Source organism: Lutra lutra, chromosome 14 (genome assembly GCF_902655055.1).
Source record: "Lutra lutra chromosome 14, mLutLut1.2, whole genome shotgun sequence".
Classification (NCBI taxonomy): domain Eukaryota; kingdom Metazoa; phylum Chordata; class Mammalia; order Carnivora; family Mustelidae; genus Lutra; species Lutra lutra.
In genome coordinates this window covers 53,565,484-53,583,730 of record NC_062291.1, presented here as the reverse complement: position 1 = coordinate 53,583,730, position 18,247 = coordinate 53,565,484, and the positions used below count along the sequence as shown (strand labels likewise).

At 36.5% G+C, this 18,247-nt stretch overlaps 1 protein-coding gene across 1 annotated transcript in view; it reads right to left on the bottom strand.

Moving 5' to 3' along the window:
• The window catches only part of TNKS2 (tankyrase 2), a 70,109-nt gene that overhangs the window by 30,193 nt on the left and 21,669 nt on the right, over positions 1–18,247 (bottom strand). Inside the window, exons 5-13 of the mRNA XM_047701846.1 lie at positions 18,080–18,155; positions 17,629–17,723; positions 15,970–16,036; positions 12,994–13,180; positions 11,907–12,028; positions 9,253–9,344; positions 9,080–9,158; positions 5,878–6,049; positions 3,451–3,530 (exon numbers count right to left, since the gene is read on the bottom strand). Of these exons, the coding sequence (XP_047557802.1) occupies positions 3,451–3,530; positions 5,878–6,049; positions 9,080–9,158; positions 9,253–9,344; positions 11,907–12,028; positions 12,994–13,180; positions 15,970–16,036; positions 17,629–17,723; positions 18,080–18,155 (970 nt within the window). The remainder of the gene's footprint in view (positions 1–3,450; positions 3,531–5,877; positions 6,050–9,079; positions 9,159–9,252; positions 9,345–11,906; positions 12,029–12,993; positions 13,181–15,969; positions 16,037–17,628; positions 17,724–18,079; positions 18,156–18,247) is intronic.

The window sequence follows — 18,247 nt, the reverse complement described above, 5'->3', positions numbered from 1 at the left end:
AAACCTGCATTTCTAACAAGTTCCTAGGTAATGCTAGTAATCAAGAACTACATTTATGATTCTTGGGAAAACTAAGAAAATAGTAAAATACTTCTTTGTGTTCTTTGGTCTAGATGAGGAAGACTGGCTGAGAAAAGCTTTAAGAGTAACACTTTTATTCATGCTTGTATGAAAAGTACAAATGTTTGGGGAAGAAAAGAAACATAAATAATAAACCATGGTGCTCAATAAAAGTTTAAGGACTATCCATATTAGTAAGACTTTTTACTATTCTACCATACCCTATTCCTTAGGGATACCCTAAGCCTAATAAATCAATGGAGGATGGTATCTGTGGGTTTAACCTCAAGGGTTTTAATTACTGGACTGATAAAGCTTTCTTATGCTTCCCAAACAAGAGGCTGTTAGGCATATGGACTCAGGGTCCCATTTCAGACAGTATTTTATGGCTTTGAAGAAGGGCTCTAGGTAGGAATGAGGTTTTTTTTTTTTTTAAGATTTTATTTGAGAGAAAGAATGAGAGAGAGTGCATGCACACATGAAAGGGGGTAGGGTCAGAAGGAGCAGCAGACTCCCTGCTGAGCAGGGAGGCCAATCTGGGACTCAATCTGATCACCGAACTCTGGGATCATGACCTGAGCTGAAGGCAGTCACTTAACCTACTGAGCCACCCAGGCGCCCTAGGAATGAATATTTTTCATACATGTGCCAAGTGCTACCAGGTTCGGTAGTTTTCACTACTCACTTTACTCCCCACTTCTTTTTTTTTTTTTTTTTTTTTTTTTAAATTTTTTTTTTTAAAGATTTTATTTATTTATTTGACAGAGAGAAATCACAAGTAGGCAGAGAGGCAGGCAGAGAGAGAGGAGGAAGCAGGCTCCCTGCTGAGCAGAAAGCCCGATGCGGGGCCCGAACCCAGGACCTGAGATCATGACCTGAGCCGAAGGCAGCGGCTTAACCCACTGAGCCACCCAGGTGCCCCTACTCCCCACTTCTTAATTTAGTTCTGTGTACTCAGAGACCAGTTTTCTAATACTTAGTAAGAAGTATCTAGCCTGATGGATCGCCACTAAACAACACATAATTAATTAAGTGTTCATTGGGTAATACGCAGATGTTATTGTCCCAGTAATTCACACCAAGCCTCCTGTCTATAGATAGGTAACAGCTACAAAGGTTGTGGAGATAAACTACTATCAAGTGAAATTTTAAGATTTTATTTTTGGGCAATCACACCCAAGGTGGGGCTTGAAACCACAACCCTGAAATCAAGAGTTACCTGCCCCACCAACTGAGCCAGCCAGGTGCCCCGCCACCAAGTGATTTTAAAAGTAGGGTAAGGGAAGATGGCCAGATACTTACTCACAGAGAATGAAGAGAGAAAGGATAGGGTTCTTCAATCCATTACTGGGCATTATTTTGTTCTGTAAGTCCCAATTCCTGCCCCCAGCTCTTCTCTTTATCTATTTCTTCCTCTAAACTCCTTTTATCTTTTTTTTTTTTTTAAAGATTCTATTTATTTATTTGACAGACAGAGATCACAAGTAGGCAGAGAGAGAGGAAGGGAAGCAGGCTCCCTGCTGAGCAGAGAACCTGATGTGGGCTCAACATGACCTGAGCCGAAGGCAAAGGCTTTAACCCACTGAGCACGCAGGAGCCCCTGGACTCCTTTTATCTTTATGAAAACAAAGTCTAGCCAATATTATATATACTGAATATAGCTTTATGCTCTTTAACATATGTAAGCACATGAACATTTGAAAATTTTACCCCCTCAACAAAAAAAATCAGCTAGTTGACCTTTAACTAATTGCCTTTAATTTTTAAATCAATTTTCCAGAAAAAAAAATCAACTCAATTCTTTTAACTTAAATGACTTGTTTTTCCACAAGTCAGTAATACTTAGTAATAGAAACCAAATTCTCCTTCCAATATCTTATTAACCTTCCACTTAAGGGAATGAAAATGTAAATATAAAACATGTCAAACAGTAAGATTCCATTATAATGGTGTTTTTTTTTAAATGAAATTATTAAAAAATAAAATCTTAAATTACTTGGAGATGACTATACTATCTACAGAGATAAAGCAGAAAAGATCACACTTTTAAATCAACTTCCTGAAATCTCTTTATTTAAAAGGACAGTGATGTGTTTCCTCAAAGCTCAAGTTCAGATGAGACCAACATATTTCGTTCTCTGAAAATCTAAAATTGACTTTATGTCGTTTGTCTGTTCAGGACTGAGGACACCAAATAAAAATACAGTGAAACTGCTTCATGTAGCTACTTTCATCACAAATTTATAAATTTAGATTTTTATAAAACTTATTGCATGTCACTGTTCCCTTAAATAGGACGAGCACTGTTTTTGAAAAAGTATAGGAGCAAGGGGGGCAGGGTTGGGGGAATGTAACAAAGATTTTTTTCTCTCTGATAGCTTTGGGAATTAAAAATAACATTAGAATAAAGTGGAGGGACGCCTGGGTGGCTCAGTTGGTTAAGCGGCTGCCTTCGGCTCAGGTCATGATCCCAGCGTCCTGGGATCGAGTCCCACATCGGGCTCCTTGCTGGGCAGGGAACCTGCTTCTCCCCCTGCCTCTGCCTGCCTCTCTGTCTGCCTGTGCTCGCTCGCTCTCTCTCCCTGACAAATAAATAAATAAAATCTTTAAAAAAAAAAAAAAAAAAAAAAAAAAGAATAAAGTGGAAAAAACCCCAAAACCCCAGTGCATTACTCAAGAATTATTTCATTCATAAAACATGTTAATTTTTTTAATCTATATTAGTTTAATGGAAAAGTAGTCTTGCTCTTTCAAAATGTAAGGCTTCTGAGTTATTTACTGGGATATACAACTTTTGTAGGTAACAGAAATATCTGGTACAGGCATTAAGACACTACATATAACTCTATGGTAAAAAGTAAAGGAAAATCTGAGGAAGGGTTATTCTATGGAGGACAACCACGGGAGATGGGCCATGTAAGAGCTGAAGTTGGCTAGATGAACTGAAGATTATTAGGAGACACTGGCTCTGAAAAATGGCAACACAGTGGTAGAGAGGGCAAAGAAATGAAACCAGAAGAAATACACTGACACAGTGACACACTGTTTAGTAGTTCTTGGTCCCTTTCCTATTGTATGTGTCGTATGTAAATAAATGACAATAATTTGATATCTTATTCTTTTAAAGGGACAAAGAGGTTCTTTAAATGAAATTTATTTCCATAAACATGCACTTTATTTAAATCTGTGATTGTCAGGTATTTACTTAGATGCATGTGAAAAGTTTCTTTGCTAACAAAGATTCTCACTTGTGGAGAACTAGAGTATCATTATTAATCTTTTAAAACAAGGCACATATAAATAACTAGGCTCTTCATTACAACAATACAGATTCATTAAACACTGCAAATAAAAATCCAAAGTTAACAAAAACGCAAGATCATATCTTACTTTTACAGTTTCTACATCGCCAGCCTTTGCAGCTTCCAGCAATTGTCTGTCTGCTTCTGAATTACCTAATGGGATGCCTTCTAAAAAGAGAGAAGGAAAGAGTGATTAAAACTCCCATAGAGAAGGCAGGACTAAGCTTTAAGAGAGGCATCTTATCTTAAAGTAAAGTTCTCTTATAGTTTGGTAGATTATATAGTAAATCTCCATGGTAGTAGAGGAAAACCAGAAAGACTGTTAAAAATTTTTGTGAGACAAAAAGTTTTTTTTCTGGGAGGAAACATTTCATGTATATACATATAAATAAACAAAATGTATGGAAATGTGAATAATAAATATGATTAAAACAGTATAATGGAATATGAAACAGATGAAAGAAAAAAAAAAGGATCCATTACTTCTCAAATTGGCATGTACTACAACCAAGGCCACTGGACGGTGGAAAAGCTTTAAATTAGGAGACCAACAGCTAGAGACCTAACCATGGTTCTGCCCTTAACTAGCTATGTGAACTGGGTCAAGGGGCCTCAGATTTTTTCAGTTCTAAAAAGAGAAAAGATGGACTAGAAGATAACTAAAGTCATTTTCAGGTCTGAAATTCTGTTTCATAGCTCATTTAAAATTTCACAGGAAAGGAAGAAAACATGTACCTTTGTATCTTGGAACAAAATAAACTCCAATGGATTAAAGACTTAAGGGTAAAAAAATTAAAATTTAAAAATACTAAAAGAAAATGTAAGTGAGTATTTTTATATACTTGGAATAAAAAAGCATCTCAGAGTAAGTACACTGAAGGCAGAACCAATACTGATTTGGAAGAATATGTCAGGCAATAACATAACATTAAACAAAGTTATAAGGCAAATAAAAAATGGAAAAAATACTGCAACATGTATCTTAAAAATGCAAATTAAAATAATGAGATCCTGGGTTTTTCTTTTGCATCCATTAGTGGCCAAAGAGGAAATGGGGGAGCTACACGGACAGTATTTCTATACTTCATGTTTAAAAAAAAAAAAGGCATCTATTACTTCTCAAGTTCATACATATACATTCACCCAACGAAAAGATTAAGAAATCAGAATACCCAGTTCTGACAAACAGGTCTTGTCATATGCTGTTAGCAGGAGTATAAAATGGTACTTAACAACCTTTCTAAAAGATGATTTAACAATTACATGTTATCCGTTGACCTGGAAATTCTACTTCGACAATTTACTCTAAGAAACTAGGTGGAGGGGATGCTTGGGTGGCTCAGTCGGTTAAGAGTCTGCCTTCAGCTCAGGTCACAATCCCAGGGTCCTGGGATCAAGTCCTGTTTTGGGCTCTGCTCAGTGGAGAGCCTGCTTCTCCCTCTCCCTCTGCTGCTCCCCCTGCTTGTGCTCTATCAAATAAATAAATAAAATCTTAAAAAAAAACCCCACAAAAAACTAGCAGGAAAGGTAAGAAATCACACTTAGCACAAACTAGTAAATGTCCATCACAAGGCAACTGAATAGGATTAACACTGAAATCCCAAAACTGACACTGAAACAAATGTGCAGTATATGAGGAACTAAAGGGAATCCTGAGTCTTGTAGTTTAGTTCAGTTTTGGCAGTTTCCAGGTTGTTTTGTCAACCTGCTTTCACCTATTCAGTGTTTTTCTCAAAAGGTAGTTTCTAGATCATAGGCATAATGACCATCAAAGATGACTTAAAGATACAAGAGGCTTGATCTGTTGTATTTCTTCTCATTTGAGCTTTCAGGTGTCAAAGTCACTTTAAAATTAAACCAGATTTCTAGGGTGAAATGTATAACCTATGCAAAATGTACAGATACTTGATCTAAAATCTTTAAAAATATAATAAATATGCACGTATTCAATAGTTAAATGTTTTAGTAAGTCAAATAGTGGATTACCTTGTACAAAAACTCTACATGCCTCATAATATAAAGGACCTAAAGAAACCGTGAAGAGGCAGGGCCAGTCTTTATCGAGTATTACTTATCATTATGGATGCTCAACTCAGATACCTACCTTTTTATGTTTTCCTGTCTTAAAAACAAAATAGCAACTATAACATCTTAAACACTTTCTAGATACAAACTTAAGAGCCAGCTATTAAGAGAAATTGAGCAGATAATGCTTCTGGAACAAAATCACAGTAAGACTTAATGACATTTGGAACACTGAGTATAATGAATTAAGAATATCCAAATACTCCACATTTTCTTTTTATTACCAACTTCTACATAGTATGTGACAAAATTTATTTTTATTTTTGAAGTTTTATGTATTTAAGCATCTCTACACCCAAAGTGAGGCTCAAACTCACCACCCTGAAATCAAGAGTTGCATGCTCTTCTGGCTGAGCCGGCCAGGCACCCCTGTGTGAAAAAAACTGAAAGGTTAATTCTGAAAAGCTGACTTCATGAAAGCATTGACTACCTTGAAGAAGCTGCTGCACGTTTTCATTTCCCATCTGTAAGGCAGTAAAGCCCTGAAGGGATATGATGCTGGGATCACACCCATAGCTCAGGAGTAGGCGGCAGGTTTGCAGATGACCACAGTGTGCAGCTCTGTGCAGAGAAGTCTGACCGAGGTTATCCAGAGCATTCACCTTTATAATGCAGAAAAAGCTAAAATTAGCCTGTTACCTCAAAATGTAAAACCATCTAATCATGTATTTAATGCTTGCTACTCATTTAAAAATCCCAATTATTTTCTCATGAAGTCTATTTTCCAGTGCCAAAACAAGTGTTTTTGCTTCAATCTAGAACATAAATTCACAAGCTCATGAAGACTGGTATCAGAAGAGATCCTTTTTTGAGTTAAAAGCAGGAAATGCTGAGTAACAGTTGTGTTTGGCATTACAGTATTAGTATATTTATTGCATTTAGAGGTAGACATTGCGTAAGAAAGTTTAATCCATGTTTTTATGGATCTCTAAGGTCCAGAAATGTGGAGACTAACCCCAAGACAGGCAACAGTAACAAAGCCGGAGACTAAATTAGCATTAAAACATTTATTCCTACTGGCTTAATCTCCGATTTTTATCATGTAAAATATAATCCATATAGATAAATACATCATGGTCTACACACACAACAAAATACTTTTGAGCAATAAAAAGGAACAAATGATTGGTACATGGACGAATCTCCAAAATATACAGAGAAGAAAGCCTTACAGAAGAGTATGCATTGTACAGTTTCATAGACATGAAGGCCTAGAACAGGCAAATTAATCTACACAGGAAATAAATGAAATGGCTGTTGCATCTAGGGGTGGCGATTGCCTTGGATGGGGTCCTTCTGTAACTTCTATACGTTGATGAGTTTTGGTAACACACGTGTATACATTAGGCAAACTTCAGGACATGTACATTTAAGATTTGTGCATTTCACTGCATATAAGTTCTGCACTCCCAAAAAACTTGTAAATAAATTCTGACCTCTAGATGATGCTTACATGGAAATATTTAAGGAGAAGTGTATAGCAATTTGCAAATGTATAACATGTATGTATACATTTATGGGTTGATAAAGGAGAAACTGATGGATGTGTAATAAAATACAGTAAAAAGAAGGGTCCCTGGGTAGCTCAGTTGGCTAAGCGACTGCCTTCAGCTCGTCATGATCTGGGAGTCCTGGGATCGAGCCCCACATTAGGCTCTCAGCTCCATGGAAAGTCTGTTTCTCCCTCTGACCTCCCCTCTCATGCTCTCTCACCGTCTGTCTGTTTTTTTCTCTCTCTCAAATAAATAAATAAAATCTTTAAAAAAAATAGTAAAATGTTAACTCCCCCATCTCATCTTCACCTGCACCCTTCCCCACCAGGTAAATAATTTTTTAAAACATAAGTGAAAAATCAAGTTCCTCAGTAATCAACCCTGTGTCCACCAGTGTAATCTGAGACATAGTCCAATTCATATTCATGGAACTGGAGAATATTTGAACAGGAATGTAGTAAGACTTTCTCAGAGAAACCAAAACTGGATTATAAATTGCTTATCTCCATGCTTATGGAACTTGAAAACGGATTTAAAACGATGAGAACAATTAATCTACTTATTCACATACCAAAACTCACTGAAATGTGAAATACATCCATTTGAAAACTTTATTTGGGTACCACTTTGTGTTAAGATCAGGGTGACAAACTTCTTCTGGTTTGCCTGGGACTTTCCTGGTTTTAGTACTAATAGTTCTGTGTTTCTGGAAGTCCCTCTGTTCCTGGACAAACCTGAATGGTTGGCCCCACTAGTCAGGACTATCTGAGGGAGTTTCACGACTCACATTTAATATGTATTCAGATATTCTAGTAATGTACCACATGTATGAGAAAAGCAATCAGTGAAAAGTTATAGAACAGACAGACAAGATAGGCCAAGCAGTCGAGCAGAATAAACTTTATTTTATTCAATAATTTACAATAGGAAAGATTGAGATTACACATTATCAAGAAATCCCCCCGTATCAAAAAGAAATTAGGACACTGAAAGGAAACACAGAAAAAGCTGTAGAAAGAATTCTAAGTGCTTCCTTGAGTGGCATACCAAGGAAGGACAGATCAGAAAACTATTCTGCAAAGCACATTTAGGGAAGAGCCTTGGTGTCACCCATGGGCTAAGGGTCTTACTCCTTTCTTTTCCCTTCATTCACAGCAGCTCCATTCTTTATTACATAATGAATTCTACTAAAGATTTTGTTTGGAAAAGGCAAGGATTCGTAGCTAAAAACTGTGAGAACTGTTGAATTTGGTGACTGTCATCTCTTCCAATGTGGGATGCCATGTGTATTTTTTACTGAGTGGTATTTTTCAAAAAGTTCCTGGGTAAGAAATGATGACTTCTAGCCTGATGAAAACACAATTCGGGGCTGCTGGGTGGCTCAGTGGGTTAAAGCCTCTGCCTTCAGCTCAGGTCATGATCCCAAGGTCCTGGGATCAAGCCCTGCATTGGGCTCTCTGCTCTGCAGAGAGCCTGCTTCCCTTCCTCGCTCTCTGCCTGCCTCTCTGCCTACTTGTGATCTCTGTTTGTCAAATAAATAAATAAAATCTTAGGAAAAAAACAAAACATAATTATTCCAAGAATAAAATGCTTTGTACAAATGCCAACTAAAGAACACTGACTTCACAGTATGGGGAACTGTTTTCAGTCAAATTATTTAAATAATTTATTTCCTTCTGTTCCAAGTCCTTTGGTTTAGTCATAGAAATAACAGAATAAGAAAGACTGTGGCCGAGGTAAACAACAAGAGTTACCACAGTAGCCAAGGAACAGAAGATATGAGTGAGAGAAGATTGGAGATGATTGGTCATAATCAGTGTGTCTCTAGCTGAGGATATTCTGAAGAGTATTCTGTTAGAAAAAGAACTTAAGGATAACTTGACTGGTGGGGTGTGGGTAAAAGAAATGGAGAAGGAAGGATATATAGGAAGCATTTTTTTTTTTTTTTTTTGGAGTAAATCCTTCCTTAGGCTTTCTAGCAAAAAATCAGATAAAGAAAAGTATCTGCTAGACTATTTTTAAGTAAAAGTTAAGAAGAAAAAGTAATACTTATGAGTAAGCAGTTTAGGAAGCCAGGAGTTTCATCTGAACAGAAAATAACTCATTGGATTACCAAAGATTACCAAAAAGGAAGTATACCTTTGCTTCATGTTTCACCACTACTTCGACAACATCATTATGAGCTTTCTCAGATGCCACGTGGAGAGGAGTCAAGAATCTTAAAATGAAAAAGTAGAAAGTCAGCCAATCAATGTATTTTCCAAAAAAAAAAAAAAAAAGTTTCATTTTTTAATTACTAAAAGTAGACTTACTCTTTAGTCTTTTCATTGATGTTTGCTCCTTTTCTTAGCAACAGTTCACATATTTGCTTTCTTTTGGGGTATGGAGATGCGGCAGCACAATGCTAGATAATTTAAATTGCAGCATTAATCAAAGACTATACGTAACTAATTTTTACTTAAGAACATTTGTGTTTCTAATCAAGAACTAAGAAGTTATTTAACCTCTTTGTTTTTTTTGACCTGACTTTGCTACTCAAAGACTTTCTACTGGATGGAATGTACAACAATTACCAAATTCTGGCCCAGCCTGCAAATCCTATTTACCAGATATGTTAACTAAATATTCTGATCAAGTTTTATAGTTGCCCTGTATCTTTGAAAAAGCCACTACTGATGTAATGAAAATTTAAATTAACATCATGAACACTCCTTTAAATGCTATTCCCACATAGCATGGTGTCTATGTTCTTTTTAAAAGTTTAATTAATAAAACACTCCTAAGGTTGGAGTTTTTTCACATCAAGTAGTAAGACATTCATCAGCTCTAGATGCTGCCTCGTAACAGCACAGGTCAAACAGCTGACAAGATCAGTATTTACTTCCTTCTCAACTAGCTGCTCAAACAGAATAAGGAGCTTGGATAACCTGTTTGTCAAAATCAATGGGAGAAGATGATACACTCTAAGTTGGAGTCTGTAGCATCTATATCTATGATATATCGAAGAGGAAAGGAGACAGGAGGTAGGGATTTGCTAGTTATAACCCTAGAATGTATTTCCATGATCATGTCCCAAATCTTTGCTCCCTAATATTGAGGATGATAATAATTTACAACAGGTGTTCAATAAATGTCTGGATGCATGAATGACTAGATCAATGTAAAAATACGAAGTTAAATCGAAAGCTTGAGAATTCATGGGATAAAAGTTCTGGATAACTGCCAAACTAAGTTGTTCTATACATCTAAATATACAGTACATATGAAACCTGTTCTTATTTTAACCTATTGTTAACTATAAAGCTTATCTAATCTTCATGACTTTGCCTCAGATTCATTCTTTGTTGTGGCTGCTGTCACCAAAATCATTCCTTTGCCCTCAATAAAACCATTTCTAACAGGTAAACATAGCTACTTTGGTATGTTGTGAGTAATCATCCCAGGACATCTATCAGGATAGCACACAGAATGGAAATGGTTTATTTCCAAGATTTCTTGATCATGTCCATTTCAAAACTGCACTTTTACTCCTCTGTGCCCCATCGTGGGGCAGGGCCCATGATCTCTGGAAACCTGAAGACACTGCCCCTGCACCACAACTATCCACCAATACTTAACTCCTAGTATATTTTAAGATTAATAACAAAAATAAGTTGTTTAATAGCAGAATATTTAAGGGGAGATAAATGCAGTATTAGCTTTTCAGACCAGAAAATTTTCTTCTCAGTCTTTCTTAATTTCTCTGCACCATCTTGATAATGTTATGATTTTAAATTTGCACTAGCATTTCTTATTAGTCTGAAGCTTTGCTTTTTTTTTTTTTTTTTACAACTTAAATTAGCAAAAAGGCTTAGTATGTTTTATAGATAGTTTTGACATAACCTTTACATAGTTCACATCCTGGCATAAGAAAGAAAATTAACCAATAACCAAGAAAATGAATTACCTACAAAATATTAGGTAACTAAGACTGTGAGTTAAATTTGCCCTGAAACACACTGGTTTATTTAGGGTCCTCTTCCCTCACCCAAAGCACATTTTGCAATTCATACAGGAGAACTGATTTTGTTCCTTTTAAACTGCTATTTGGGACACCTGCGTGGCTCAACTGGTTAAGTGTTGCCTTTGGTTCAGGTCATGATCCTGAGACTGAGCCCTGCATTGGGTTCCCTGCTCAGTGGGAAGCCTGCCTCTCCCCCCACCCTCTACCCCTCATACTCACCTGCTTTCTCTGTCTCATAAATAAATAAAAATCTTTCTAAAAAATTGGTTTCTAATGTAGTCTCTGATTACACCATTGCCTTCCCACCTTCCATCACTTTATCCCTATTAGCTCTCATTCTTTTCTCACTGCTTTTCCACAAACTGTCCAATTTTCATCTACTTTGTTATAGCTTTGTTACAGTAACATAACAGAAGTGTCATTACCTCTAATGGGGAAGTAGCCTCAAATCACACAGCAACTTTATTTACACAGTACAGAGGGGATATATACAGACTTCAGACTAATTTTGAAAAAAATTATAATACTGGAAGGAAAACCAAGTTGTTTTTAGATGGATGACAGGATTATTTTTCATTACTTTCAGTGGGTTTGAAATTCTCAATCACAAGCATTTATAATTTTTATAAGGAAATAATATGTACAATTACAATAATTAAAAAGCTATACATAACATACACCAGTATATGAATAAAGTTTTTTTTTCTGGAAGGACACTCAAATGAGTAACAGTATTGTCTTTTGGGGGGGGGGTGAGGTTGTCTATTTTTCGGTACTGTTTGACCTTTTTTAAAAAATGTATGTTCAGGCATTAATTTTTTAAAAAACAGATTTTCAAAAACAATTCTATTACTAGAAGGAGGACATTATGTTACTGTGTATCATCAATAGAAGTAGGATGTTATGATTAGTTCAACATGTTTTTGGTTACTGCATCTTCAAAACTTTAATCTAAAACATTACCAATGCTGTTTCATGTGTTTGAGGATGCTTAAAATTCACCATCTCCAGAGAGAGATGTTTTTTGATTCGTGTTACGTCAGCTTCCCGTGCAGCCTGCAGCAACGAGTGGCCTTTAAACTCATCTAGATGAAAAAAAAAAAGCATATAGATCTGCGTGAGAATTATCAAATTGATGGGACTTACCTAATAAAAGATAACTTAGTGTTTTTGAAAGTATTTTCAAAATTATCTACCAAAATTATTCAGATAGAAGCTCTAAAGATATTCTCCAAATATAACCCCCCAGAAGAGAGACAGTGCTATATCAGTTTCCCCTTCAGTTATGACATAATTCATCCCTAAATGTATACATAGATTTAGCCCATGGCCAACTCAGGGTCTATTTTGGTCTGTAGGAATCTGGAATATTGCAATGTATTACCAGACCAGAGAGCTCCGAGATGGTTCGTGCTCTAACATCATGGTGGTAGATGAGCCAAAAACTGAGTACTTCCAAGAGCCACCTACTACTGATGAACAAATGAGAGAGTATTTTCTCAAGATTTCTCTTTAATTCATCAGATTTGTGAAACCACCCATTTTCCTTTATTGTTCCAGAGTTAACACAAATTTAATACAAATTTCCTATTTATGTACAGTAATATTACATCTGAACTAGGTGGCTGTTTCTTACTACATTTACTTCAGTTACAGACAGAAAACCATAGAAATGCCAAATATCAAAGAATATTAGATGGTTAGGATCTGGGGTCCATGTTTAAAAGACAGCAATCCTACAAACGACAAGGCAGATTAATAAGAAACTCACACCAAAGACAGGAACAAAACCCAAATTCACTCTTTTCAAAAGCATACAATCTCATTGAACTTCACTTGAAAAATCAAGTACAAATATATTTTCTTTTCATAGCATCTTAAGAGTAGAATGAGTAGAAACCTCCAGATGACTAAATATGCTAGTAAGAACGATACCCATGTGTAAGGAAAATTTTCCATTACTTAAAAATTTCTAAAAACAAATGAGAACAAATTTTTAGTTTGTTGCTATCTTAATATCTTAGTTGAACATTCATCATTTTATACTCACATGATAATCTTTCTTTTAACTGCGGTGTGGGAGCCAAGTCTATAGCACTTTTATTATGACAATTCAGCAGTGTTGGATCTGCACCATAACTTAGGAGAAGAGAACATACTTCAACCCTGTTTTTTGAAGCTGCCTCATGAAGAGGAGTGAATTGCCACAAGTCCATTGCATTTACACAGGCACCATGCTGAGGGGTTGTGGGGGGGGAGGGTAAAGCATATAGTTAGTGTTCAACTTTTTAAGAGAATTCAGTATTAGTACTGTGTAATTTAACATCATGCAAGCTTAACCAGGCTATATCCTCAAAGTCCACTTTTTAAATCTATTATTTTAGAAATACATTTTTTTCCCATGGAAAACCAGTAGCTGGTTGCTAGGCTTATGCATAAGGCCTTTACTTAACTCTTTTATTGTTAAAAATAGCTAAGAATGAAGCTTTAGATTTAACTTGCATCTTTTCTAATTTCTAAGTTTTTCCCTTTTTTGAGGTATAATTTACATACAGTAAAACAGTTCTTCAAAGTGAATAGTTTGAAGAGTTGACAAATATATATCTTTATCTATCTATATCTCCATGATACCATCACCCAATTCAAGATAGAGCACGCTTTCATTACCCTAGAATGTTCCCTCATAGGTAATCATGCCCCCATTCTGACTGTTAGCACCATATATTAGGTTTCTATGCTCTTGAACTTTACAAAAATAGAATAACTCAGTATGTACTTTTGTGTCTACCTTCATTCACACACAATGTTTCTGAGATTCATTCATGTTGTTGTATCAATCTTTTTATTACTGAGTAGCATTCCATTGTATTGATGGACCATAACTTACTTATCCACCATCCTCTTGATAGGCATTTGGATTATTGCTAATTTTTACTATTCTATTTACTATTTACTATTATTTAGTATTTTACTATTTACTAATAAGGTGTTATGAAGATTCATCCATAAGTCTCTTTATGGATACATGCTATGTCCCTAGGAATGGAATTGCTGGATGGATGATACAGTAGATACAGGTTTACTTTTATTAGAAACTGACAAATAGTTTTTTTTTTTTTTTTAAAGATTTTATTTATTTATTGACAGGGAGAGATCACAAGAGGCAGGCAGAGAGAGAGGGGGAAGCAGGCTCTCCGCTGAGCAGAGAGCCTGATGCGGGGCTTGGTCCCAGAACTCTGAGATCATGACCTGAGCTGAAGGCAGAGGCTTAACCCAATGAGCCACGCAGGCGCTCCCTAAATATGTATGTTAAACTTCGATCTACTGCTCTTCTTTGGAGCAAAAGAGATCAATATTCTTGGCAATACTTGAAAGCAACTCTTACGTTTTCCTTTTTGAGTTTTTTCTTTTTTCTTTTTTTTTTTAAACAGATTTTTTTTTTTTTTTAAGATTTTATTTATTTATCTGACAGAGAGATCACAAGCAGGCAGAGAGGCAGGCAGAGAGAGAGGAGGAAGCAGGCTCCCCGCTGAGCAGAGAGCCCGATGCGGGGCTCGATCCCAGGACTCTGAGATCATGACTTGAGCCGAAGGCAGCGGCTTAACCCACTGAGCCACCCAGGCGCCCCTTCTTTTTGAGTTTTAACACCTTTAGCTCCTTCACTCTTTTTTTTTTCCATCAGATGGTTTCTAGGTTTCCTTTGACCCTCATGGCCCTCAGCTAAATATACTTCAGCTTCAAAGCTCCATTAAAGAATTACTGAGTGCCTAGAATAACAGTCTCGATGCAGTCTGACTGAGAAAAGTACACTGCATCTGTTGTTACGTTTGCTTTTGACACTATACTTCTACTACTGGCATAAAATCATGTTAGCTTTTTAAGCAAGCACATCACAATTCCTACAGTGTCCAGGTCATGAAAAGCAGTTAAGAGAATGTTTGCAGGTAAATGCCAGCTTCTGCTAGCCAACTGTTTAGCAAGGGCTGCCAAGTGACTTAGTGTTCCCTACACCTTCTGCCTGTATTCTGTCTCTATCTACTTTGCTAATCTAGACACTCCTGAGCTTGAGTGCTCTGGTAACTGCAACTTCACCTCAGCTAACCTCTATACATATGACCTCAGCCTGCCATTCTTATTTATGGAACATCAGGTCTTAGGAAAACACATTGTCTGTAGGTCCCAATGCAATCTGCCTCATGTTTCACTTTTACCTACAATAATATTCCAAATGTTCTGTTGAATTCAAGATTCAGTTTTACAGTAAGAAAAGCATTACTGCTCCAGATGTGTAACATTGCAGCTTATACATTTAAGAAGGCTTAGGGGCTACTCAGAGTATCTAATCATTAAAGTTGTTTTTGTGGGGAAGTATCCTGCGGTAGCACATGCCCAAAATCAAGAATGGAGGCATTGGGAACAAATATCCTACCATGATGGCTGCTGCTAGAATGAGGACAAGTATTAAAAGGGGCAGAATGGTGCAGAGTAAGAGATGCCTAAGGAATGTGGTCAAATATATGTATAGGGACTGGGGGACAAAAGGAAATAGCTATGGATAACATCCTTCTATCTCCTCTGAAGAAGAATATGTATCTTCTATTTTTAACCAACAGGGAGCAAAAAAAAGTTTGTTTTCAGTCCTGGAAAGCTGCTGGTTAAACAAGAGCCTCCCAGCATCCTGGGGGAAGTGCAGCTGACCAAATGAGTCTGCTGCAACCTAATATCTGAATCACTACAAACTGCTTCCTGATATTTTCAAGGATTTTGAAACTTCACCGTTAGCCACAAATTACAGACTCATTTAAGGTGGTATTCACAAGATGACAGTGTTATTTTCATACTTAAAATCTTAAGGTATCTTAAAAATCTCAAAGCAGTTGAATGTTGATCCATCAATCACCTACATCTTAGAATGATTATACATATTCCTCTATACCCTCCAAGCACTAAAAACACACGGTCAATAGGTATATAATATATTTCAAGTGATTTTATATAATTCTGAGAAAAACAGAAGAGAACTAACCTTGACCAGGAGCTCAGTTACTTCATAATGACCATAAGAACAGGCATTGTGTAAGGGTACCAGATCACTACAATATGAGGGAGGGGGTGGGGGATGAGAAGAAGCTTACGTTATTATAGATTCCCTACAGGTTTAGTTCATTTAATTTTAATTAACTTTAAATTTACACTGAGATTTAAATAACAAATGGCTTTTATGATCCTCCAGTAGAAATGCACAAAATTTAACAGCTCTAAAAATTCTAACTTCCACATCTCTTCCACATCCATCTTTTTTTTCTCCAAGGCTACTGCAATGCCTTTATTATTTCTTCCTGTACTACTCAAACAGCCCCTATTTCAATTTTTCTTCCAAACCATAGCCAGATTTTTCTAAAAGTAAATCTGATGTAGAATTTTTTTTAAGAGAGGCAGACAGACAGAGGGTGAGGGGCAGAAAAATAATCTCAAGCAGACTCCATGCCTAGTGTGGAGCCCCATGTGGGGCTTGATCCCACGACTGTGAGCCAAAATCAAGAGTTGGACACTTAACCGACTGAACCACCCAGGCGCCCCTATTGTAGTTACTCCTTGTTTTAATGTCCTTCACTGATTCTTCGTTGCTTCTAAAAACTGGTTCCAACTGCTTAGCTTGGCATGCAATGGTGTGACCCTCTGGAGCCTTACCCTTCAATAATGGTATGCTCAACCACTTGTAGCTCCCTCTATGCCTCTGGGCATACAGATTTCCCTCCCTCCTGGCTTGCTTCTACAATCTTTTCGTAACTCACTAGGAATCAGTCATTCAGCTTCAGAATCTGAAATGTAGTTATCTTTTTATTCCTTTCTCTCTCCTCACATCCAGTCAACAGATCTTACCCATTCTTACACTATAATATCTTTTACACCTGTGTCTTCATTTCCATTCCTCTGCAACATTATATATCTTCATTATGCCTGAACCCCTACAGTAATTACTCTCACTGCTCTTTGATCTCTGGTCCTTCTCTCCAAACTACCTTACACACTGCTGCCAGAATGTGTTCCCTAGAACTCCTCTTAAAAAAAAAAATCTTTCCCCTTGCTTAAGATCTTTCAATAGCTACTGTGGCTCATACTGTGAATTCCTTAGACTAGAATACCAAGTCTTCTAAAACCTGGTTCTTACCTACTTCTCCAATCCTAACCTTCATTCCTCCCCTGTGTAAAGTGTCTGCTTCAGCCACACTGGTCTAGCCATTGTTTCTTAAATATGCTGTAATATCTGCTTTAGCACATCCCCTCTCACAACTTCTCTTGCATGATGTTTCCTAAACTCTCTGCTTTCCTGAGCTGAGTCCAGGTCAAGTATCACCTCCTCTTGAAGGATTTTCTACCTGTACTGCCATCACTGAGAGTTTCCTCCTGGGAACTCCTACCCTACTATCTCTATTATCACCTCATATTTAGTAGAGAACTTATATTGTTAGGTATCTTTTCACGCTTCCTAAAGTGTAGTTTAAGCCCTATGAGTTGTGGCTTTAAGGTTTTATAATTCTCTGTGTCCTCAGAGCAATCTGCATATTATAAAAGCTCCATAATGTTTATGCTGCTTAGCAAGAAGATTTTTATAAGGTTACAGAGATGATTATAAAGACTGTAACATTTAAGATATCCTCACTTGTTTCCAATGCTTACTTACCCTTTATCTTTAGCATGGACATCAGCTCCATGTTGAAGTAATAGCTGTACAATTTTTACTCTGTTGTATCCTGCTGCCAAATGCAATGGAGTTGACTGAAATATTAATCAGACAAATGAATGAAATTACAATAATAGCTTAAAAAAACCCCATATAACACCAGAAATTAAAAAAAAAAAACCCTTTACATCTTCATAGTTATCAACTGGTTTTACAAAATCCAACATATTTATACTGAAGGCATAGTATAGAAGTTTTTAAGTTCATTACTGTAAATAGGAAGCAAACTAAATGTTTATTACCAATAAAGTTTTACTAAGTTTAAGAATTAATCCAAATTACTACTTAAAAGAAAGTATTAGCATTCTCACCAAAATGTTTTAGTTTTTAGTAAGACAAATATATTTTCACGTTACCAGGAGGACGAACACAAGCTTAGCTGCAAAAGTACCTTTCTGCCATCACTTGCATGGCAGTTGACATTTAATGGTGTCAGTAGAGCCATCATTTTTTCTTCATTGCCACTCCTAGCACACACAAAAAAAAGGGTTAGTAATTTATATTCTTCATCAGATCCTATCTGGAGACATATATGAGATCAAACAAAAATTCATTCTCT